The sequence below is a fragment of the Toxorhynchites rutilus genome, chromosome 1 (genome assembly GCF_029784135.1).
Source record: "Toxorhynchites rutilus septentrionalis strain SRP chromosome 1, ASM2978413v1, whole genome shotgun sequence".
NCBI classification, from domain to species: Eukaryota; Metazoa; Arthropoda; class Insecta; order Diptera; family Culicidae; genus Toxorhynchites; species Toxorhynchites rutilus.
Genome location: NC_073744.1, coordinates 26,290,973 through 26,316,241, shown reverse-complemented (window position 1 = coordinate 26,316,241; position 25,269 = coordinate 26,290,973). Strand labels below are relative to the sequence as shown.

At 39.3% G+C, this 25,269-nt stretch overlaps 1 protein-coding gene across 1 annotated transcript; it reads right to left on the bottom strand.

The window, feature by feature from the left end:
* Window positions 1-12,516: 12,516 nt before the first annotated feature.
* Window positions 12,517-13,608, bottom strand: LOC129780010 (serine-arginine protein 55-like). The gene is made up of 2 exons (XM_055787854.1): window positions 12,773-13,608; window positions 12,517-12,676 (listed from the first exon to the last, which is right to left on the bottom strand). Exons 1-2 carry the CDS (start codon window positions 13,606-13,608, stop codon window positions 12,517-12,519), a joined length of 996 nt encoding a protein of 331 aa, XP_055643829.1.
* Between the last annotated feature and the right edge of the window lie 11,661 nt (window positions 13,609-25,269).

Sequence of the window (25,269 nt, the reverse complement as noted above, 5' to 3'; positions counted from 1 at the left end):
CTCGAACTCTCCTGTGATTTTTTATTATATTCGTTAATTAAAAAAAACACAATTTTAAATTACCAAAAACTACGAAATGTTTCTTCAACAAGTAAGCTAAATGATGTTGGTTTGTCCGATTTTGGTTGTTTTCACGTAAATAGTAAATGGAAATCGGTTTTTTTTTCATGAAAATCTTATGTAATCGAGACGAATCTGTTGACGAGTTTGTTGAAAAGCCCCAAGTTTCTAGTTAGCTAATAATACCATAAGATGCTCAAATTATTCAATTTTCTCAATTGACGATTTTCGTCAAAGCGAAATTATGATAATGGTTTGTCCACCTCTGATCATGGTTTGTCCGGTTTTGGAAATCACTATTTTTGAATGAATATTTTTGAAAAACTCATGAAATACAAGCAAACACGGTGAACTTCGTCCCGCTAAAAGTGGTGCTTTGAGTTCTCCCGGGGTTTTTTTTTCGTATATTCGAAAAATAATTAGACAACTTTTTGCAAAAAGCCAAATTTTTTTTTCTTAATTTTTTACAAAAATTTATAACTTAAAAACTACAAAATTCATGCCTAAGGATGAAATGTATGGAATTGTTTAAATTTATCGACAAAGTTTTAGATCTTATTAAAATATGAACTTTTGTCGAAGACGTCAACTTTTTATCTGTTATAGTTTTCGGAATATAAGCCATTTTTGTATGAAGACTCCTGAAAAAAATAATGTTTTGCTCGTAACATTTTTGTGTGAAAATTCTCTCGTTTGACATGTTCTTGACATATTTTTAAATAGAGAAAAGTTAGCAGAGCATTTCAAATGCGATAATTTATACATAAAAAAGCTACGAATTAAGCATTAATAGTATTTTTCAAAAAAAGAAATGAAAAAGTTGTTGTTAGAAAAACTTTTTCCATGTAAATGTGCCCATCATCCGATGCATGGAAACCTTGTTGGAAATTTTAAGGACTACTTATGTCTTTTTTTACAGAACTTTAAAAGCATGAGTTTTTGAGAAAAATTAATTTTTATTTTCAAAATATTTTTTTTTCAATGAAATTTTTTTACGAAAAATTCTTTGATAATTTTTAATGAAACCTAAATAATTTCCTACATTTCATTCTCTGACCAACTTTTCGCATCTTATACTTTTTAAATTAAGATTTTTCGAAAAAAAGTTAAAAAAACTCAAAATTTTTAAAAAAAACTATCAGACCTACAAAATTTTATTCAAAGAATGGAATGTAGGAAATTATTTTGTTTTTCATTAAAAATTATCAAAGAATTTTTTGGAATTTCATTAAAAAAAATATTTTGAAAATTAAAATTCATTTTTATCGATAATAAATAGATATAAATCGCCCTTAAATTTTCCAAGTTTTCCATACATCGGACGATGGACACATTTACATAGAAAAAGTTCTTCGAACAACAACTTTTTCATATTTATCTTTGAAAAAATGCTATTGATGTTCAATTCGTAACATTTTTTTGTATAAATTATCGCATTTGAAATGCTCTGCTAACTTTGCTCTATTTAACACTCCTATACTCGCGCATTGGTCTGTCAGACCGAGAAATCAATAATTCTTTCATTTCTCAGAAAATATCAACACTACGACTTTGCGTTTCTCTCTAGCTTCGTTATTCGTCGTTCGTCATCGTTTAGCGTTTCGCATGTGTTGGTACAAAGGGGATGTGTGTCACTTTTTTAACACTTTTGGTCTAACACACCGACGCGAATATAGGAGTAACATTTTTGGACAAGTACCTTTTCTCATATTCTAGAATATTGTTAAATGAAATGTGTAAATTAATGTTAGTGGCGTGGAATATTTATTGAATATAATGTATAAGATCATTACCGGACTATTCTTATTTGATTTCAGTCCCTTTTGTAACTGGATTGAACGGATCTATATATCAACTATTCGTCGATATATTCGTCGTTAGACTCATACGTTCAAAAGCAAAATATAAGTGTTTGACTTTCGTATAGTTATTCGCTAAATATAATGGTCATACATATACACACTTGTGAAAGAATTTCAGTTGTGGAAGAATTGTAAACAGTAAACTATAAACTAATCGGTGGCTTATGGTAATTTTTAACAGTTACAGTTTCGGGGATATTATTTTATAATGAACAATATCAACAAGAAACCAAGAGAAAGAAAAGGAAGTTCTTAGAAATCCTTTTATATCATCTTTTTATGCCCAATCTAAAAAAAGGCATTAATTCTTAGTTTACCAAGAAAACAGAGACAAAGAATATTAGAAATATGCAAATTTTTCCAGAACCTTTATCATCTGTTAATTGCCAAGAAGGTCGTTATACATTCTTCTCTTCGATAAAAGACCCGAAAAACACGCAACAACTGCATGAAATGTAAAAGATATGTTCGTTTCGAGCATGCAGTTATGCTATGTACTGATTCTTACTCCAATGAAACCACAATCGATTAATACCTTTTTCTGTTATTTTATAGCTCTTTATACTTCCATTAATTATATTCAGTTGCTTACTTTTAATTAATAACAGTGAAAAATTCGAATTTCGTTATTTGTGTTGGAGTATCAAAAATTTCTCTATTTTGATGAGGCTGAATTAGATGACTATTAAAACATAATAAAGACAAAGAAAACATATTTTTTGGTGTTTTTTCATTCCATCATACCCTCTTCTTCAAAAAAATGTCATTAAAGCCTGAGAAATGCACGATGGCAGCATTACAGAGAAGTTCAATTTTCGGTCTGTGACACCGTGCGCGAGTATACGTGTTACGATTTTGCACGCGAGTACAGGAGGGTTAAAAACATGTCAAAAACATGTCAAACGTGAGAATTCACACACAAAAATGTTATTTTTTCAGGAGTCTTCATACAAAAATGACATATATTCCAAAAACTATAAAAGATAGAAAGTTGATGTCTTCGACAAATATTTTATATTTTAACAAGATCTAAAACTCTGTCGAATACACTATATCGCTATCTTGACTTTAAACAAAATTAGGATAAGTTGTATTTTTTTCAAAGAAAACATGAAAAAGTTGTTGTTCGAAAAACTTTTTCCCTGTAAAAGTGCCTATCTTCCGATGTATGGACGACTGGTTGGAAATTGTAAGGTAATTGTAACATTTCATATTTTGACAATAATTTTATAGGTATCATAGTTTTTAAGTTATAATTTTTTGTAAAAAATCAAGAAGAAAAATTTGACTTTTTTCAAAAAGTAGTCTAATTCTTTTTCGAATATTTCAGTTATGCAAAGTTGCTTAAATGACCCATGTCTTTACACCCACAACGTTTCACTACTATCTCAGATGGTGCTGCCAACTCCTAAGACGAGTTGACATGAAAGTCATCAAAAAAAAAACCCAAATTTAATATTCGGTGCATACAATATTTTCCATAGTACTGGTGATCCTGTTTGAAGGAACCCAGCTAGGCCATTTCCAAGCGAAATGTTTGAATTAGGAAACTACTTTATTCTTTATGCTCAGCGTTCGCTATCCTTCATTGCTATACACAATATCCATTTCGCTCGTTATCCACCCATCCATCCATCCAAAATGATATAAACAAATAAAAACAAAAACAAAAAGTGACGTTCTGTGTACCCGAATTTTCCAATTAATATTCACCTTCGGATCACTTGTGAGCAGTGAAAAATTCTAATATTTTCCGAGCGTTTTTCCAGCCACTGACCAATTGCAAACAATACGAAGCCTGAGGCACGACAGACATGGTTTGAGCTCCCCCCCCCCTTTTCCGGATTCATTCAAGCGGCAACAATTTCAATATTTTCAGGCAATCATTGAAGTTTTATGACTTCCAGCGCGCCCTTATCGATTCGGAGTCCCGAACCGCGCAGGGCTCAGGTTGGTCAGCCACATCCTCGCCGGCGGTTCCACAGTGAGTGACACCGTCGCTTCGGGCAGCGTGCAACGGTTATAAAACTGGAATGCTTAAGCCCTGTTCTGTTGCTTGATGGAGATTTTTTTGTTTGTTTGTTGAGAATATTTCCATTCACACCCCGCTTTCTGGCAGTAATAAAAATCAACTCCCGTCGAGTGGATGGGCGATGAAGTTTTTTGTAGCTATTTTGTTTGCACCTAATTTTTAATTTCAATCGAGTCTGTGTTTGGCTTCCCATAAAAAGTGGCACTAAAACAAGAAAAAAAAAATGGCGAGCGATGCATAAACAAGCCCGATGAAGCGAGGTTCGCCCGGCAAATGAAGGAACCAATTTTGAATCCTAGCTGGAAGTTCGAAAATGCTCTGATGCAGCAATTTGCAGAGAAATAAAAATTCCTCCAATCCAGTGCTGAGCATTTTGCTATAAGTTCAACCAATCGTTTGCGCTCTGAATAATCCGGGATTGGATGTTGGAAGTTCCAATTGTTTTCTTACGGGGAGCAGATCCATCGGCGTGTTTTATCATACCAGGTATGCTACCTGTGCGCAGTAAATTTCCCCGGAGAGTAATTCCACTCTTGACTTCCACAGTTTCTTTTTATACGCTTTTGGCCGAGGGGCAAAGATAAGCTAAAATTGACGCAAAACTGCAGACCGCGTCAAATTCCGCCAGCGCTGAGTATGATTGACTGTGCGGCGGAACGTGAATAGATTCGAGAAATCCAAATGGTTCCATCACAGAGCCAATCGAGATCCAATTAACAAGCTTCGTCCGCTCCACCTTTAGTCCTCAGCCCGAAGCGTTCCGAATATCTCAGTGGAAAAAAAACCAGAAAGAAACCTGTGTGGTAGTAAAATTGGGTACCCCGGTGATTATCTTTGCACGATGCGATAAAATAGGGAGAGTGACTCGGGCAGGCAGTTTACTGCCACGAGGTCCCCGTGCGGTAAACTTCCAGATCTGGACTAGGAGATAGCTTTTCCAATGAACTCTTCGAGCCAATTGGATCCAATTATCAATTCATCTAGGACTTTGAATCGGGCAATTTTCCGCACGACAAGTAAACATCGGTACGCGAAAGCGTGCCCATTCAGGATATGTATCAGCTTACAGCATACAGGACTCACCCTCTATCTGTGTTCAAGGAACGTTGTTGTGCGTTGGTGGCGAACAATGCGGCAATGCGGACTACTAGCGCTGGACAGGCACATTTTACGAGCTGCCGCTAGAACATGATGTATGCAGATATAGCCACCATGCTCAACGTTGGTATGCTTGCGTCAGGCTCACGAGTGCAGTTGGTATGAATTCAAAAACCACACGCCGGGCGTATCTCTCTTTCTCCATCGGTCGCGGTATCTGAAGGTAATTGTCTGGAAAGGTTTTCCAGTCATTTTCACATAAATTTTGCTTGAGTATCGGAGGTAAACATAATGCATGAGACAAGTTAAAAGATATAGTTTTCGAAACCGGATCGCGATACTTTGAAGGTGCTCTCATTTATTTATTTGAATAAATATAATTCATTATATTTTTTTAACATTATATTAGGCTGTCAAAAAAGTCCTGCGGTATTTTTTTTGAATTTTCATTTGTTCATAAAATTAGTTACAATCATCTGTTTTAAGTCAAATATGCGCCGTTTTGTTCGATGACTTGTTCCCAATGAGATGCCAACTTCATAATACCCCTGTTATAGAAGCTCGCTTCCTTATTGGCAAAAAACTCGGATAACCAATTTTCACAGGCCTCTTTTGTGGCTAACTTCTGACTATCTAGCTCGTTCGCCATGGACGAAAACAAGTGGTAGTCACTTGGTGCAAGGTCCGGACTATACGGCGGATGCAAAAGAACCTCCCATCCGAGCTCCCGGAGCTTCTGGCGCGTCACCAAAGAAGTGTGTGGCCTGGCGTTGTCCTGATGGAAGACAATGCGGCCTCTGTTTATCAAAGATGGCCTCTTCTTCATGAGTGCTACCTTCAAGCGGTCCAGTTGTTGGCAGTACAGGTCCGAATTGAGCGTTTGGCCATAGGGAAGCAGCTCATAATAGATTATTCCTTGACAATCCCACCAAACACACAGCAGAACCTTCCTGGCCGTTAATGAGGGCTTGGCGATGGTTTGGGCCGGCTCACCGCGCTTCGAACACGACCGTTTGCGCTTCACGTTGTCGTAAGTGACCCACTTTTCATCGCCAGTCACCATCCGCTTCAGAAACGGGTTGATTTTGTTGCGATTCAGCAGCGATTCACATGCGTCGATACGGTCAAAGATGTTTTTTTGCGTCAACGTGTGTGGCACCCATACATCGAGCTTCTTTGTGAATCCAAGCTTCTTCAAATGGTTAATAACGGTTTGATGACTTATCCCCAGCTCTTGGCCGATGCTACGGCTGCTACTATGCCGGTCTTTCTCGCCTAATTCAGCGATTTTGTCGCAATTTTCGATGACAGGCCTTCCGGAGCGTGGCGCATCTTCGACGACCTCTACACCAGAACGAAAACGTTGAAACCATCGTTGTGCGGTGGAAATGGAAACTGTATCGGGTCCATAAACTGCACAAATTTTATTGGCAGCTTGAGATGCATTTTTGCCTTTGTCATAGTAGTACTGTAAAATATGTCGGATTTTCTCTTTATTTTGCTCCATATTTGCGACACTATAACTCACGAACGACTTAACCAAACAAAACACTGTCAAGAACTATATTATAGCGCGCAAAAATACCTTTCCAACAAGCTATAGTATGACTCGATACAATGAATACAACTAGAACTACGCGCTTACAACGACACCTCGCGGAAATACCGCAGGACTTTTTTGACAGCCTAATATATGCACCATGTACATGTTTTACCATTTATAGTTTTACCATATTGGACTCATTTTTTTTTAATTTTCTACATGACTTCTATTTTATATGCAAACAAAAAATAAAGAATATATATTTTAGATATTGCAAATTAAAGTTTTTTTTTTGTAAATAAAAAAGAGTACTAATTTTTTTAGTGTATATTTTTTCACATTTTAATATCAATACTCTATAACCTTTTCTTAGACACTATTTCGATAAGACTCATAGTTTTTGAGATATATATTATCAAACATTTCTCTTACTAAAGTCGATACGCCCTTTTCAAAAGTTACACTTGAGTCAAAAAAATCCAATTGCTGTGGAAATCTCATAACGGAACCCAAACGGAATACAAACTTTCATTCGAATCAAAAATACATGTTTTTAAGATCTGAATGTTTAGAACGATTTCATTTGGAATTAATCTTAACTCTCAACGCTCTACGATCAACGGTCACACGAGAACTTAAACACCCACACACAGGTACACGCATATGCACACACAGCCGCAAATACATGTTTTAACACGCTCACGACGACGGCGGCGGACGGGAGTTCATATCAACGGCTTATGCGAACCATTGAAGAAAAGCGTCTGAGTGAACGTGTTCAATAACTACGTAGCTCATCCAGATCGTGTACTACAGGTAACAGGTAAATCCACTACTTTGTAGGTAGCCCATTCCCGAGATCCAAGAGGGGGTCGACATGTCGGATTAGGATTACCTTCCTCTAACGTTTTTGTTCTCCTAGAAGATCAAAATCACCAACTATCGCGGTGGTCTTTTTCTCTGCGGACACACACTGTAGCCACTAGTTATTGTATATTTATATAATATTTATATACAGCCATTCCATGTCAAACCGATATAGTGGTTCTCAGATTTTCGAGGGAAGTAGAAATTTTGTTCTTTGTCGCAAACCATTAGACCCGTATTTTTTTCTATTTTTTTTGTTAGGGTGACCATTTCCATTTTAGGGTGGTCCAAAAAATAAAATTTTTCCACTTTTTTCAAAAAATGTTTTTTTTTAATTCATAACTTTTGAATTTGAATGATGGATATATCAAATTAAAGCCAAATAGCTGATATTTTTTTGAAAAAATACCAGAGTTGCACAAAATTTTAATTTGGTTTTGTTATTAATGATTGTATTTGTTTTTTATAGTTTTCATTGTCTCGGGACCAAAGGCGCTATACTATTTTATATTTTTTTTTGAAAGGTTAGAATTTTTTACATAACATATCTCGAAACCAGAGAGGCGTTTTTTTGTTTTTAAGTTATGATTTTTCAAAGTTTACCGTAATTATTCATTGTATTTATTATTTATAGCTTACATGGTCTCGGGACCAAGGGCACTATATATTTTTTTGTATTTTTTCTCGAAAGCTGAGCTTTTTTCACGTAACATATGAGGGGCTTAGAATGAAAGGGGTGTTAGTGATTTGATCGATTTCTCTACATCGACTCTCTCTTTTGGTCATAGCTTAGCCTCAAATACATTCCCAGCTGTATTTGACAATGTGGAAGATAGGTCAGAACCTCACCTATCAGATTCTATAGCAAACTTAAATTGGAACGTTTTTGCAATTGAGTTATTAACTAAAGAAAAAGTCGATAAAGAGAAATCGATCAAGTCACTTACACCCCTTGCATTCTAAGCCCCTCATATTCAAAAATCAGAGAGGCGTTTTTTTAGTTTTTCAAAGTTAAAATGTTTTTTGCGCAGGTAGCTTAATGGGTAGAAAATAGAAATAGGTGTAGTTATCGGTAAAGATTAAGGACAATGAAAAACATGTATCAGGTAAAGATATCTCAGTTAAAGGCAAGAAATGTAGAGACGACTAGTGGGTAGGAATTAAAATTCATCTGTTATATTTTTCTTATTTTTTATTCTAGGTATAAAGCATGCTTAAAGCTACTTTTACAGTTTCACAGAATGTTCTTCTTCCGAGAACGAGAATCGTTTTACGATAATATAATTTTCATTTTCCGGTCTAAAACTATGACATAACTGAGTTTCGGAAATTTGCTTCACATGATTATAACGGGTTTTAAGTTTTCTTTCTATCGCTTTATAACTTGTCTCTGAAAAAACCATAGTGCCTTTTCGAATCTGTTTTGGAACTTGCTCATGTATGAAGTTCTTTTGCAGTTGTAATTTGATGACACTGTAAACTTGATTTACCAGCATTCCGCTTCAAAACTCCTCCTAAAGCGCCACATGGACCTTTCCCATGGCATGTGGCGAAAATTTTCCACTCCGCATCTGTACCAAACTCTTCTTTCATTTGGCACTAATTGAAGGCTGTCATCTTAGGCGTCGTGCACAAATTACGTAACGCTAAAATTTCGGATTTTGAACCCCCTCCCCCCCTACGCAACGCAATTTCCTATCTCTAATACACAGACAGTAACACAACTTCAACTCTCCATTGTTTAAATTGTAAGGATTCCACATTCCTATCTATTCCTATAGGGAATAGTAACCATTTCTGAGCCACGACTTGTTAGGAATTGTAAGGGCTATTCATAAAGGGCGAACACGAAATTATTGCGACACCGAAAATGTCATGCCAATTTTCTTATAATGTTTAGCCAAAGTTTTAGGGTACTTTCATACATATATTTACTTCAATAATCAAAAGAAAAGTTAATCGATGGATCCTTGAGTGTAAAATTGAACGCATTTTCGCTTGATGCCCTCCATCAAAGTCTTTACAGTGTCATCCGGTACCAGTTTCTCAGTTTTTTTCCATTTTCTTAACATGTCCTTCTCGTCTTTGCCTGTCTTCTTGCTCTTCCGAAGTTCCCGCTTCATTATTGCCCAGTACTGCTCCACCGGGCGCAGTTCCTGACAGTTTGGCGGGTTCATGTCCTTTGGAACAAAATGGACAGAATTGGCCTCATACCACTCCAGGACACTTTTAGAATAGTGGCATGATGCCAAATCTGGCCAAAATAGCGGAGCTTCGTCGTGCTGCTGCAAGAACGGCAAAAGGCGCTTCTCGAGGCACTCAGATTTGTAGATCTCGCCATTTACTGTGCCCTTTGTCACGAAAGGCTCACTCCTCAGTCCGCAAGAGCAGATGGCCTGCCAAACGAGATATTTGGAGGCGAACTTCGACATTTTCTTCTTAAATTTGTCGTCCACATCGAACTTGCTCTTGCCGGTGAAAAACTCCAACCCCGGAATTTGCTTAAAATCGGCTTTTATATACGTTTCGTCGTCTATCACACAGCAGCCATATTTTGTCAGCATCTTCTCGTAGAGCTTCCGTGCCCGAGTTTTAGCCTTCGATTGTTGCCGCTCATGGCGGTTTGGGAAGTTCTGTACCTTGTATGTATGTAGTCCAGCTCTCTTTCTTTGCATTCTGGACGTAGCTCTGCGACATGCCGATCTTTTTAGCCAAATCACGGCTTGAGACGTTGGGATTTGCTTTAATCATCCGCTTCACATTTCCCTCCGTCTTTTTGTTCTCCGGTTCCGGTTTTCTTCCAGCTCCTTTGCCGTGGTTCAACTTCAACCGCTCCTGGAACCGCTTCAACACTCTGGAGACGATTGAATGATGAATGTTCAACATTTTTCCCAACTGCCGGTGCGACAGGTCAGGAAATTCCAGGTGTTTGGAAAGAATTTGTTCTCTCGACTCGCGATGGTTCACCTCCATTTTCGTTGAATCGAAAAACACGACTTCGAGTTTGACAGCATGTAGACAATGAACATCAATGAGAAAATTTGGTTGATTTTTACCCAATGGTAAAAAAGTTATGCCCTGTTGAATGTGTCGCAATAATTTCGTGTTTGCTCTTTATAATTTTTATGAGGATTAAAACAATAGTCTTTTGAGAAAAATGAGTTTTAATTTTCAAAATATTTTTTTATTTTAAAACGCTTGGTATTTTTTCATGAATATTCAAACAATTCTCTACATTTCTTTGACTAGAACTTTGCAGGTACCATAGTTTTTGAGTTATAAATTTCTGTAAAGAATTAAGAAAATTTTTTTGGCCCTTTTCAAAAAGTAGTCCAATACTTTTTTTGATATTTTAAGTATACAACGTTGCTTCAATGACACGTGTCTTTACACCCACATCATTTCACTGCAATCTGGGATGGTGCTGTTAACTCCTAAGCCGAGTTGACATGAAATTCTTCACTTTAAAAATCACCTAAAAATCTCGACTTCGCATTCTGTTCCTCTAATTTTTTTGTCGAGTGTATAGTAATGCATCGAAGTCCAGACACTTAAGGGCTTACGATATTCCAACAACTAATAAAAAAATATTGACATATCACAGCATGGAAAATTACCGTTGGATTGACATCCATGTAATTTATGAATCACAGAATTCCACAAAATCATGTTATATTTTTTATTGAGTCGTGATTTTAAATCCGAGCACTTTTGCAATCATAATTTGAATTCCGGACACTTTTGCTTTTAATTCCGGACACATGTTGTCAACAGCATTTCTTTGAGAGAAATTATTTATTGATTAATGTTAAACTTATTAACGAGTGCGTCATAGCTAGCGGGACTAAATAGAAACACGTTTGGAACATAAGTTTTTTATTGATTTAATTATTTATTGTATTTTCACATGATGGCCACTACAAGATGGCGCCATATTTTTTTTTTGACGTAGAACTACGTTTTTCATTAAGGGTGCCAAATCAGAAAACAGGTCACGTTTTTCTGAAATAAAGTTAACGTTAATAATTATTTTTGCCGCGAACGGATTTTGGCGATTTACATACTAAACGAATCGGAAATTCCCTAAGATTTGTTTAATATGCTATACATTCGAATACCCTGGTTTGTAAATGGTTAAAATTCAGGAAAACGTTTCCATTTTCCCATACATTTGTTCTGTCCATTTGTGTGCTTTCCCGAACAGAGCTGTCATTAACGAGCAACGAAGGGGAAATCGTAGGATTAAAAGTCTCCGTGAACAAAGGAAAAGAAGAAGAATGAAGGGGAACACTTGCCTAGAGTAGAAACAGTGGATCTCGCTGAGGAAAACTTTTATTCGCAAAACTTTTATTTAGCAATCCAGATCACTTTGCTTCCGCTGCGCTTCGATCTAAGACTGGACCCCACCAGTGGTAATCCAACTTGGATATCGTCGTGTAGTTTTTTCAGTTCGTTTTTCGCGGAGCAGATTTAGTACACCTTTTCTGATAGACAGTACTCTCGTTCCCGAACTTCCCGAATTTGGCGAAATTATCTTCAATACAGCTGAGTTAGGTATGCTCATCACCGGAGAGCAGCTTTTTAACACATTGCGGAACGCTCACGAGATTTCTAGTGTTTCGTGTTCCGTCTGTTACTGATGGATCACGAAATAACCTGCGTTTTCTACACTTGAAAGTTAAATCCTTGGTTAGTTAAGAATCTAATGAAGTCTACACGTGTCTAGTGCATGTCTGAAGAATTTTCTATGACGAAAAATCCCTCAGCTAACAAAGGAATGGAACCCGAAGCTCCCGGCATGATATGCGTGAGGCTAACCACATGGTAACGGGAACCACAAACATCATATAATCAGATTTGAAACAAATAGCAATGTTTCATTTCTAGAAAAAAAAATGTGAGAAGGGTGACTCAAAATGACTAAACGCAGTTTTTTTCATTTTTCTTTTGTTTAATTTTTATTGGTCATAATTAAAGTAATTAAGTAACTAAAAAACATATACAATCTCCTCTCCTCTAAACGTTGTATTTACCCTGTGAACGGGACAGATTCTTCATGGAGTTTTAGAGCCAGAGTGGGAACGTGAAGAGGATCGCGAGCGGGAGCGTGAGTAAGACTTTGAACGAGAACGACCTTTGTTGTCTTTTGATTTTGATCGACTGGTTGAACGACGCTCCGATTTGGAACGAGAACGAGAGCGGGCCGTATCCTTGCTTTGTTTTTGATCACGTTTTATATCAGGATTACTCGAGCGTGATCGTGAACGATGGCGTAGTGTTTCATTCTTGGATTCCTTAAGATGCACAGACGAGCGCGAACGAGAGCGTGATTTGTTATCCTTTGAGTTGGATCGCGAGCGAAACCGACGTTCTGACTTTGAACGAGATCGAGAACAATATTTCTTCGCATCGCCATTGAGTGATCGGGAGCGTGAACGAGACTCGTCACGATAACGTTTCTGTCGTTCGTAGCGTGGTTTTTTCGGCGACACTGATCTGCTCCTTGATTCTGAGCGAGTGCGATAAGAACTGCCAGATTGTGATCGAGAACGACAACGCGATCGTGATCGGGAGCGACTGTCCAATGAACGAGATCGTCCACGCTTGTTACGACCACCATCGTCCTCTATCAATCGAATACGACGGCCATTTAATTTGGTGTCATCCATTTTATCGATCGCCTTCTCCATATCTCTCCTCGTTTCAAACTCGACTATTCCTTCATTCCTCCTTGGCCGATGGGTATCGGCATAGATGACTTCCCCGGCTTGACGAAGGTAGTCTTTTAAATCCTGCCAGCTTACACTTGATGAGACATTCTTCACAATCACACGATACTTGGACCTTCTCGGAGGCCCGTACCGAGATCCACCCCGGGCCTTTTCAGAGCGTCCACCCCGTCGTACATCACCTCCACGGGGTTTCCCTCTAGCTTGCTCAACGGACACCCTTTCGCCCAATAGATCTTTGCCGTCCAATTCATAGATGGCATTGTCCGCATCTTGGTGGTCCTCGAATTCCACGAAAGCATAGCCGTTTTTAATCATGATGTCACATATCCTTCCGTAGCCTTTGAAGAACCGTTCTAAATCACGTTCCCGTGTATCACGGGGTAAACCACCAACGTATACTCGTGAGCCAACCATTTTCGATTGATTTTTTTGGTTCTTTTTCACAACGTTCTGTTGATTGAATCTGTTGAAACTGTCTGATGAATCTAGCCAAAGTACAAGTTTTTATATCGATTAATATCTCAAATTACTACCCATGCTCGGGTAGATTATTCGGAGTTTGCGGTATATTGTAATCATTCAAATGGATACACTAGATCAGGTAATTTTTTTTTGTTTTGTTTTGTTGCTCCTTACGTTGCTGGGTTGGACGAATAATCTACATAGACTTCACGCTCGTAGCGTATTCGAGAAGAGCGCAAGTATATCAGGTATTGCATAACATTATTGTGAAATTTTGTGTAATTTAATATACAGTGACTCAAATCCGTAATCGTACTCTACCATGCAGATCTCTTCTCCCTTCTTTTGAAAGTCGAAAACAAGCTTTCGGAACATTCTATTTAGATAAAATCATAGTGTCATATGAGACTTAAAAGGTTTGCTATCTGTTTTCAAAATAATGGTTTTTATTTCTCTAAAAGTGGCGAATGTATGTACTAATGTATAAAAATTGACTCAAACTCATATTCTCAATTTTCTTATCCCATCATTAGTATTGTATCCTTTGTTCATTGCAACTATGTTTAGCTGCCCTTAGCTTTATCTACGAGTTTTTTGGTGTATTCGGAAGAAATATTTATGTTTGTACATATGCTCGTTTTTGATTGCGTGTTGGCCGTTGATCGTTGAGCGTTGAGCGTTAGCGTTTAGTCGTTTGATCGTTGATCGTTGACCGTTGACCGTTGGCCGTTTCCGTTTCCGTTTCCTAGAAGTCATAATTTTTTTTTTTTATCCAAAATATATATTTTATTAAGGCTCATATGGCGTCAGCCTAACGGGGCCGGGAGTTCAATATTTTGACAATGTTTGCTTAGACTATGTTAGTAATATGTAACCGATTACTCGCGGTTGACTCGAGGTTAGTATTACAAGTGTTCTCATAATATCTTAACTTAGTCATAATTAAAACTATTATTATTATGAGCACCGATGAGTTAGCCCATTTTAGCGAAGACATTTTTGAACAAGTTTGCGTAGCGGGTATACGAAAGCCGTAAAAGTTGTCAGGAAGGATTCATAGAAGAAAAGAAAACAAAAAAAGGAAAAGCACAATTAAGTGAAACCGAGAGTTGTGAATTTGATAAAAAGTATATTTTTTAATTAAATTGATTGAAAAGAAGGTAGTATAGGTGGATTTGTAGTACGTATTCTGGATGTGAAATTTTCATAAAATTACAGGGAGAAATTAGGAGAAATTTAAGCAAGGCAAGGCAAAATACTGGAAGCGTGGAAAAAATCAGGAAAATAAGTGCGAGCACGAGAACTGAAAAATAAACTGTTTTGTAAGCAAAATAATATTATTGAATTTTTGTAAAATTTGAATAAAAAAATTTTTTAGTTTAAGCTGATCATAAAAAGGACTGCTTCGAAATTAGTTTCTGTATCCGCAACAATTATAATTATAAAATATATGTGATAAAGTAATTGTTTTTATTTGGCAAATGATCAATAACAATATTTGAAAATGTAACGGGATTTCCTTCTGTTCTTGACTTTCACGCGGAGCAACGTAAAAACTCGCCCTGTTGCTGTGGGTTCTCGCGGTACACTCCTTTCGGGTTCTCTCTTGATTCGCCTCTCACCGTTTACTCGTCGGCCGTCTCTTGCTGCCTTACATATATTATCATGAAAATTGTGATTTTAGGTAGTTTGTATAGGAGAAGTGCGTGATACGCACTCCCTAAGCGAGAATGGATTCATCTTGACCGATCTCTTAACAATTAAGGTTACAACTACGTCGGTACATAGATTAGTTAACCCTGTGTCATCCGTAAACGATGTGTATTTTAGATACGGTTCTGAATCATATTTCGGACACTCCTTATAAATTACTTGAAATGCTTAATTCCTTGGTGATATAACTAAAGCATTACTCTAAAGAATCAATCATGATAATAATTTTGACATGGGACTATGTGTTTGATTTCTATATAGGCAGTCACTCTAAGAAAAATGTAACGATTCATTAGGAGTTTTCAAACGCATATAACACAAAATGGTTATTGCGACATATGTTGTGTTATATATCATTATACAGGAAATTTATCCAGATTTTTTTTTTGCTTGAAACATGAACAGTGAATATAGTAAAAAAAAAGTTAACAATTTGACGATTTAATTGAGTATGTTTTCTTTCAATTGCACTATCCAGTCGCTTCCTCCCCGACGCAACGAGCAATCTTTTTGCCTAAATTCGGGCGTTAGCTCATAATGTGAGTTGACGCGTAAAATGAATTATTCTCCATTTACCGATTATATCCCTATAATATATTAGGGGCTGTCCACTTACCACGTGGACAACTTTAGGGGGGGGGGATAGTGGATACGAAAATGTCCACGCTTGTCCACGGTGAGGGGGGTGGGGGTACAGAAAATGTCCACGTCGACGCGTTAAACAAATATTCTTTACAAGTACATTCAGACTTGTTTTCAAAAATAAATAAAATCTGTTCCGCATTTTCAAGAGTGTTGAAACTTTCCGCCCATTTTGAGTTCTCCATATTTATCCATAGAATGGTCATGTCGAATATTTTTCCATATCATCGAACTTCTTAACTGAAATATGTATTCTGAATGAAACTTACATAAACGGTTAGCGATCAAGCTTCCATTGGTAGTGGAGGATCATCGTTTTCAACTTCTAAGCTACGTCATATTTAAGCATAAACAGAACTCTGTGTTCTAGGTCCAGGTGTTCACGAACTGCTGATACATTTTTATCCGCAACATCCCATGTTGATAACTTGATGAAATGAAGGACTTAGCGAAACGAGTGCTATCCAAATCTCTATAATAGCTGCTCAAAACAGAGTTCTGCACTTTTGTATTGAAAGAAGCAGATTTAGTACACCTTTTCCGATGGACAGTACTCTCGTTCCCGAACTTCCCGAGTTTGGCGACATTATCTTTGATACAGCTGAGTTAGGTATGCTCATCACCGGAGAGCAGCTTTTTAACACATTGCGGAACGCTCACGAGATTCCTAGTGTTTCGTGTTCCGTCTGTTACGGATGGATCACGAAATAACCCGCGTTTTCTACACTTGAAAGTTAAATCCTTGGTTTGCTAAGAATCTAATGAGGCCTACCGATGGCTTGTCTTCGTCTCATCCACATCGAAGGAAACGAAGAATCCGAACAAATGAAGTGTTCAAGTTTGCCCCAAAACGTGCGGTCCTTAATGTGTTAAGAATCACTTTGTCCTACCGAAAGAAAGATTGGGGTGCTACAAGTGAGATTGCCGTTTATCAGCATATGTTTTTACGACATTTGTTTTTTTTTACAAGGAGGTTTTGAATCCGGGGTTGGACTACATATTCTGTACCTCGACCAAGAGGAAACTCTTATCAAAACGATCAATGGCATGGTTGAAATCACAAGCAATAAGTCTTCCTGCTCTATATTTGGAATTGAGCTTGACAATTCTACGTTTCATGGAATTAGCCGCATTGAAAACATTTTCTTCAAATTGGAGCATTTTAGGCATTCAAAATATTCTTTTCTTTGTTCTAATTATCGTTTCAATATCTTAACTAGCATCTAGCATCCAAAGTTCAGTAAAGAAGTATGCCTAAACCCATTGGTTGTTTTTTATTCGAATGCTTTCGACACATTTTTTTTTGGAATAGTACCTCAATTAGCTTCAATCAAAACAGTTTTCAATTGTGCTAAATCATTTCAGAAGTCTTCAGAAAAGTTCTTTTCCATAGACACTCGTTTTTCGGAGATTTTCTGCAGGCGAATTACATTTCAGATATTATTTTATGTGTCGTTTGATTATAGATTATTGATTCCGCTGTGATTTTTTTTCTTGATTGTGCAGTGTTTACAGTACATTGAAGTCATCGAAGAAATGTTTCTAATTTCAGTAGGATTATTTAGGGTGCAAATGTCGGATGGAATCAATAGTGTTTTCGTTTTTGCTTTGGAAACACCTTTAGAAAAGCAGATAAGTATTTGTCGTTGGTTCTCTCGAATTTTCCCGAAAATCGATTTTGAAGGAGTAGTATTTTAGGCTTAGTACCAGTTATTATAGTGGGATAATTACATAAATGATTAAATAGGTTTCCATACGTATTAGAACAAATGCGATGAAAAAGAATGAATTTTTGTTACAGTAACTTCAACCCACCATTTCATACAGTTGCCATAACCGAGCTTTTTTTATTTTCAAACTCTAAGATATATTGGTAGGAAGAGCGTGATTCAATTATTTCCATTTTTTCAATTAAAATATATGGAAGAATGTCCACGTGGACAACAGGGGAGGGGTATAGTCAATGTCCATGCTTGTCCACGGTTGGGGAGGGGGGAGTCTAAAATCGTGCTTTTTGTGTCCACGTGGTATGTGGACAGCCCCTAATGATGCACGCGATGTTGGTGCAGTGAAAAGCGCTCGCACTGAGCCGAGCCTTCGCGAGTGTGACACCGCATCGAACAACAGTGAAGTAGGCGACTTCGGCGCATCGGTCGAAAATGTAAACGCCGTTACCAAGGCAGCAATCAAAATCAAGCTCCCCCCACTGGTGGTGAAGGCGGTCGCTCTTTACTAACTCATCAGCGAATTCGTATCGATGGGTGTTACAGCAGAGTACAAGCTGTGTAGCATAATTCAGTCTTTTTCCAAGCAGGATTTAGTTGGTGCCTTTGACATTGCATCAATGCATTAAACTGACGTTACGGCAAATCAGGCGTTAAGGTTGTGCGCCGAAAAATTATTTGGGGAATACCAGGCATCTTGAATGTCGAACTGGAATGTTATAAGTTATTCGGGTTCGCGTGCCAGTCGCAAAACTGCCTTCAACTAGGATTGCATTTGCGCTAATCTTGATCATAATGAAGCAATGCTACTGTTTTCGAAGTTGTTGAAATTAACAAAAAGAGTTTATTTTGCTTGCGTTCGGGTCAATTTTCAATGCATTTACATGAAATGAATTGCGACATAACATCAGCTAGTGTATTGTTCTGCGAGTGTAAGAATGTATCATCAATCGTTTATCGTCAACTGATTCTGCAATGAAAAAAACATTTCAGAGATTATTCAACTATGCAGTTGTTTCTAAAATTTCACAGCATTACAGAATAATATCCGAAGGAAAAAACGAGTTACTTATATAAAATAACAGCGTAGTTCTACGTCAACAATGCGATCGTATCTTGGACACAACCTCCTATAATTTTTTCAAAATCTTATCAATATTAGTATCAAATGAAAAGGCTTGATTAGTATAATATAGTTATTTATGAAAAATGTAAATCCAAGATGACGGCCGCTACAAAATGGCGGATTCCATATTCTCTCAGAACCCTATCAATATGGGTATGAAATGAAAGGATTTGACTAGTAGAAAACAGTTATTCATGAAAAATGTATATCCAAAATGGCCACCTCCACAAAATGATGATCCATATATTTTTTCCAAAACCTCAATCCCTTTGATACCCATATTTATCAAACGAAAGGGATTGATTAGTAGAACACCGTTATTGAAGAAAATGCAAATCCGAGATGGCCACCAGTAAAAAATGGTGAAACAGACAACTCTCCTTCCTACTTGCTACGTGATACAGTCTACTACCTGCTACTTACCCTAATTATTTTCTAGCTTTTCGTACATTATCTGTACTATTACTATTTTTAGTTACATTCAATCCGTTTTCGGATTAATGTTTTCACAATGTAGTGTATTCCCCAAGTCAAACCATTCAGCCATTGTTTAGTGATAAAGGTGTGTTCCAAATTTCAGCTCAATCAGTCAACAGGAACGGGGTCAAATTTCTATTAATGTGGGATAACCCTACAGATTTTCAATCATACATATAAACAGGTCAAGCTGAATGAAACCATTCAAAAAAGAAATTGTTTAACTGGGGACTGTGGTCATCTTGGTCTTTTTAGTATATCCATTTTTCATGTCCCTAATTTTCAGAACGTTCTTCTAAAAAAAATGTTTCTATCTAGGTTTAATGTTATTGGATTCCTTATATAAATATTATTTTTTACTGGGGTCCAGCTACGTTGTTCCTCATGTAATTTTCTGCTCACCTCGTATCTGAATATCTTGTATTTTCCTGTGAAATTGTTAATTTGCCTTTTTCATAAAAAATAGTTGGAGCCCAACTCTAGGATTCTCAATTAAGAGTTTCTACGAGAAAGGAATCCGAGTCCAATTATTGAATAATGGTGCAGCTTTTGAATCCACCATGATCCACCAAGGTCACAGTTACGAACCATCATGGAGGTACTCCCCGCAAACAGACAAAACCATTGGGATCTTCCCATGTCCCCCCGCCTCCCTCAAAATGGAGTTCCGCGTCACGGATTAAAATTTTAATTAAATAAATTAATTTCGGGCGAGAATCTGCTTTTCAAACGAAATCAGCCGGGATAAGGTGGGATAAGTGAAATAATGAAACAAAAACAGGATTGACTGCCGGGCTTCAATTCCACCGGGATCGAATGCAGGCTAATTGCGTTTTATTTGGGGATGGAATTGGCGAAACTTTAATTGAGAGGAGAACTTTTTCCCCGATTGTATGGGATGTTATCCAAGGTCGAGATGAAAAAAAGTGCTTGCAAAATGATAAGGAAAAGCGGATGGAGCACATTATTTCTCCATCGAATTACAATGTTTCAGTATGCGGAAAATCGTTCAGCCGGGGGAAAACTCTAGCATGGGTCGTTTTTGCAACAAAATTGTATCGTTGAAACGTGCCCTGCGTACGTAATATGCATTGGGCGAGATTCTCAGTGGCCGGAGCCGAGTACATCGGTCACCTTTGCAAACAAGCTCGGCTATTCAAATCACAACTGATCAGATTTCCTATCATTCGATCGATCCGTACGGCTGATTTCCGCTTGGCCATCATCTACAGCAGATATGAAAATATAAGCTTGATTAAATTATACCTTCCCTTCTCGGAGAGAATCTGTTGCTCGCTCCCACGGATGATAGTTTTGATACAACACAAATCCTGTTCGAATACAGAATACCTCCCTCGCCCGAGCCGGTTTGGCCAAAGCTTTGTGATAAACGAGACAGAAATAATCAATATTTGACTTTACTTCCCCGGGCGCGCAAAACTCGTTGCCAATTGGTTTGAAATTCAATAATGCAAACTCGTACTCCGACGCACAAAATTTGCTCAAAAGTTCCACCGCGCGGACAAGGAAGAGGGATGAGAAATGAGATTTGTTTCTTTTCCGACTGTTGCACGCGCTGATTACCGTTGAAAATTAAGTAATTCTGCGCAAGATTCATCAATCAAATCCTCGTGCTTGCTGCTTCCGTTTGCTCGCCGTATAAAGTACTATCTGGGAACGAGACTTTCGCAAGAGTTTCTGCCCTTTTTCCGCTTCGCGGAAATGTGTATCATCTCGTATCGTATGAATCGGTTGGCTTTAGCGATTTTAGCGCGCGCGTACGTAAACACCACCCCTCTCCCCCTTCCCGCACGTGGGTAAATGTTGAAACAGGCGTAAATTTCCGTGTTTTGTAAATGGGATTAGCCTTCGGCGAAATCCGTACGTGTACGCGGAGTTTGTTTGTTTGCTTATTTCATTATGGGAACAGTTTGAAACATCACCCGTACAACGCGTCTCGCTATAATTGTTTTTTCAGCATTAGATTGAATAACATTATGTATGGATTCGATGGGTATGAAACATTTATTTGGATACAGTAGAATGGTCAGCATGAATAAACAGAAATTCCAACGTTGGTCTGTGTTTTTTTTTTGAAGAAAAAAACACAAGGCTAAAACAAATCAGTATGCTATTGGCATATGAAATTCTATTATTCATGCAGACAAACTGAAAAAAGAAGTCAAACAAAGGGTACATCGGAAGGAATTTCCATTTTGCAAAAAAAAAATCTAGAACAAAAATGGAGAAGAAAATAAACATAAATACATTCTTTGGTTGGTAAATGACTGGACTAAGCGTACCATCGGTACTTCGCGTACCTGCAGGCATAAAATAGACCCCATTCGTGGTCCTTAGCTTCCTGTCCAGTAACTCCTATCCCTACCTCCCCGTGGTACCGGCTGGGGTACGAGTCACCATAGTGAAGATCGGGTAACCAACCCCGGTGGGATCTTGGTCGTATGCTGAAGGGGGCCTATCCGAGCGTCTGTTCACCATGGAGGTGCGGCTCAAAACAGCGTCTGATCCCCATGTTAGGGGCGGCTGATCACTGTCTTCGTGCCAGCGGGGACTCTAAAAAGAGCTGTGCACGACGGTCCTCCGGCGAGACAGGGGGTTGGTGCAGGCCCTGCAAGCCATCCGTAAAAATAAAACGCACAGGAAAATTCACAAAGAAATTCGAGACAGGACAATCGGACTAGACCTACGCAAAGAACACGGACTAGAGATTGGAAACTCGGAACATGGCACTGCAAGTCTCTCAATTTTCTTGCGAGTACCCGAATTCTTTCGGAAATATTGAGAGCCCGCAATTTCAACATCGTAGCGCTGCAGGAGGTGTGCTGGAAAGGTTCGATGGTGCGATCGTTCCATGGTGGATATACCATCTATCAGAGCTGCGGCAACACACACGAGCTGGGTACAGCTTTCATCGTGATGGGGGAGATGCAAAAACGGGTGATTGGTTGATGGCCGATCAATGAAAGAATGTGCAGATTGAGGATGAGAGGCCACTTCTTCAATATCAGCATTATCAACGTCCACAGCCCCCATCTAGCTAGCACCGATGACGATAAAGAAGAATTCTACGCGCAGCTAGAGCGTGAATACGATCGCTGCCCAATACACGACATCAAAATCGTCATCGGTGATTTGAACGCTCAGGTCGGCCAGGAGGAGGAATTCAGACCGGTAATTGGTAGGTTCAGCGCCCATCAGCGAACCAACGAAAACGGCCTAAGACTTATCGACTTCGCTGCCTCCAAGAACATGGCCATACGTAGCACCTTCTTCCAGCACAGCCTCCAATACCGTTACACCTGGAGATCACCACAGCAAACAGAAACACAAATTGACCACGTTTTGATCGACGGTCGGCACTTCAACATCGATTCAGACCACTACCTGGTGATGGTCAAACTGCGTTCTAAACTGTCAGTCGTCAATAACATAAGACACCAGCGCTCACCACGGTACCACCTACGACGACTACAGGAGCCGAACGTTGCCGCAACATTCTCGCAGCGTCTTGAAGCTGCGTTACCGGGGGTAGACGAACTGGATGCTGTTCCCCTCGATGAATGCTGGAACTCCTTAAAATCAGCAATTAGCAGCACAGCAGAGACCGTCATCGGGTAGGAACAACGAGGACAACGGAACGAATGGTTTGACGACGAGTGCCGAGCGCTCCTGAACGAGAAGGATGCAGCACGCGCAGCCATGCTGCAACGAGCGACTCGACAAAACGTGGAACGATACAGACTGAAACGAAGGCAGCAAACACATCTCTTTCAGGGAAAAAAGCGCCGCCTGGAAGAGAAAGAGTGTGAGTAGATGGAGCTGCTTTATCGTTCTCGAGAATCGCGGAAGTTCTTCAAGAAACTAAACGCCTCGCACAAAGGCTTTGTGCCGCGGGCCGAAATGTGCAGAAACAAGGAAGGAGGCATCTTGACGAACGAACGCGAGGTGATCGAAAGGTGGAGGCAGCACTACGATGAACACCTGAACAGCGCGCGGACAGGAGACCTAGACGGCGTTGAGGAGGACTACACCGGTGCAATGAACAACGACGACGTACCACCCCCGACGATGGGTGAAGTTAAGGAGGCCATTAATCAGCTCAAGAACCACAAAGCAGCTGGTAAGGATGGCCTCGTAGCGGAGCTCTTCAAGGGAGGTCCGAGAAAACTTGTAGAGTGTATGCACCGGTTGATAGTCAGGATCTGGGACGCAGAACAGCTACCGGAGGAGTGGAAGGACGGGGTAATCTGCCCCATCTATAAAAAAGGCGACAAGTTGGATTGTGGGAACTATCGTGCCATCACAATCCTGAATGGTGCCTACAAAATTTTGTCTCAGATCCTCTTCCGCCGCCTATCGCCAATAGTAAGTAGATTTGTGGGAAGTTATCAGGCCGGATTCATGCCCGGTTGCTCGACGACGGACCAGATTTTTACACTGTGGCAGATCCTCCAAAAGTGCCGCGAGTATCAGGTCCCTACACACCACATCTTCGTCGACTTCAAGGCCGCATATGATACAATCGACCGACGACAGCTATGGAGGATCATGGACGAACACGGCTTTCCCCGAAAGCTGACAAGACTGATTCAGGCAACGATGAACGGTGTGCGGATCTCAGGTGAGCTGTCGGAATCATTTGAGACTCACAGGGGACTTCGACAAGGCGATGGAATCTCCTGTCTGCTCTTCAACGTGGCGCTGGAAGGTGTTATGCGGAGAGCGGGCTTCAACATGCGGGACACGATTTTCAACAAGTCTAGTCAGTTTATCTGCTTCGCCGACGACGTGGACATAATCGGAAGAACACATGCGACGGTAGCCGACTTGTATACCCGACTGAAACACGAAGCAGGGCTGATTGGGCTTGGGATCAATGCGTCTAAGTCTAAATACATGCTAGCTGGAGGGACTGATCGCAACAGAGTTCTTCTTGGTAGTAGTGTTGTGATCGACGGCGACGAGCTCGAGGTGGTAGAGGAATTTGTCTACCTTGGCTCGTTGATAACAACTGACAACAACAACAGCCGTGAAATTCGAAGACGCATTGTCAATGGAAGTCGTGCCTACTATGGGCTCTGCAAATCCTTGAGGTCCAACAAACTCCGACCCCGTACGAAGTGTACCATGTACAAATCCCTAATTCGACCGGTTGTTCTCTATGGGCACGAAGCATGGACGATGCTTGAAGAGGACTCACAAGCGCTTGGAGTTTTCGAACGCCGAGTGCTCAGAACAATATACGGTGGTGTACAGGAAAGCGGAGTATGGAGAAGGAGAATGAACCACGAACTGGCGCAACTCTACGGCCCAGCATTCAGAAAGTCGCCAAGGCTGGACGGATGCGATGGGCAGGGCATGTTGCAAGATTGCCGGACAGCAGCCCTGCAAAGATGGTGTTCGCATCGAATCCGGTAGGAACAAGAAGGAGAGGAGCCCAGCGAGCGAGGTGGTTGGACCAGGTGGAGCAGCCGGGAGTTGGAGAACTGCAGCCATGGATCGGGACTATTGGCGAAAAATTGTGAAGAAGATCTAATCTCTCAATGGGATGTAGTATCATTATAAATAAAAAAACATTCTTTTTCCCCTATTGACCTAATAATTGTTTTCCCCTTCTTGGATGGCACTAACGTTCCCAGTGGAACTTTTGCCTTCTCAACGTACCATTCTGAATCATATTTCGGACACTTTGTTCTAATATCTTTAAATACTTAATGCACTGATGATATAACTATAAAATTAATATCACAATTGCTTCTTTAGAGTAATCCCTTGGTTTCACTATCACTTCATTTGAGATTTACATTTGACTTATTACATAGTAGGAAAAAATCCAACAGCACTACTCATTACCGTTTGTGTTTGACTTTTGTTTAGCCTGAGCACGTAGAATTTACCCCTTCATCATTA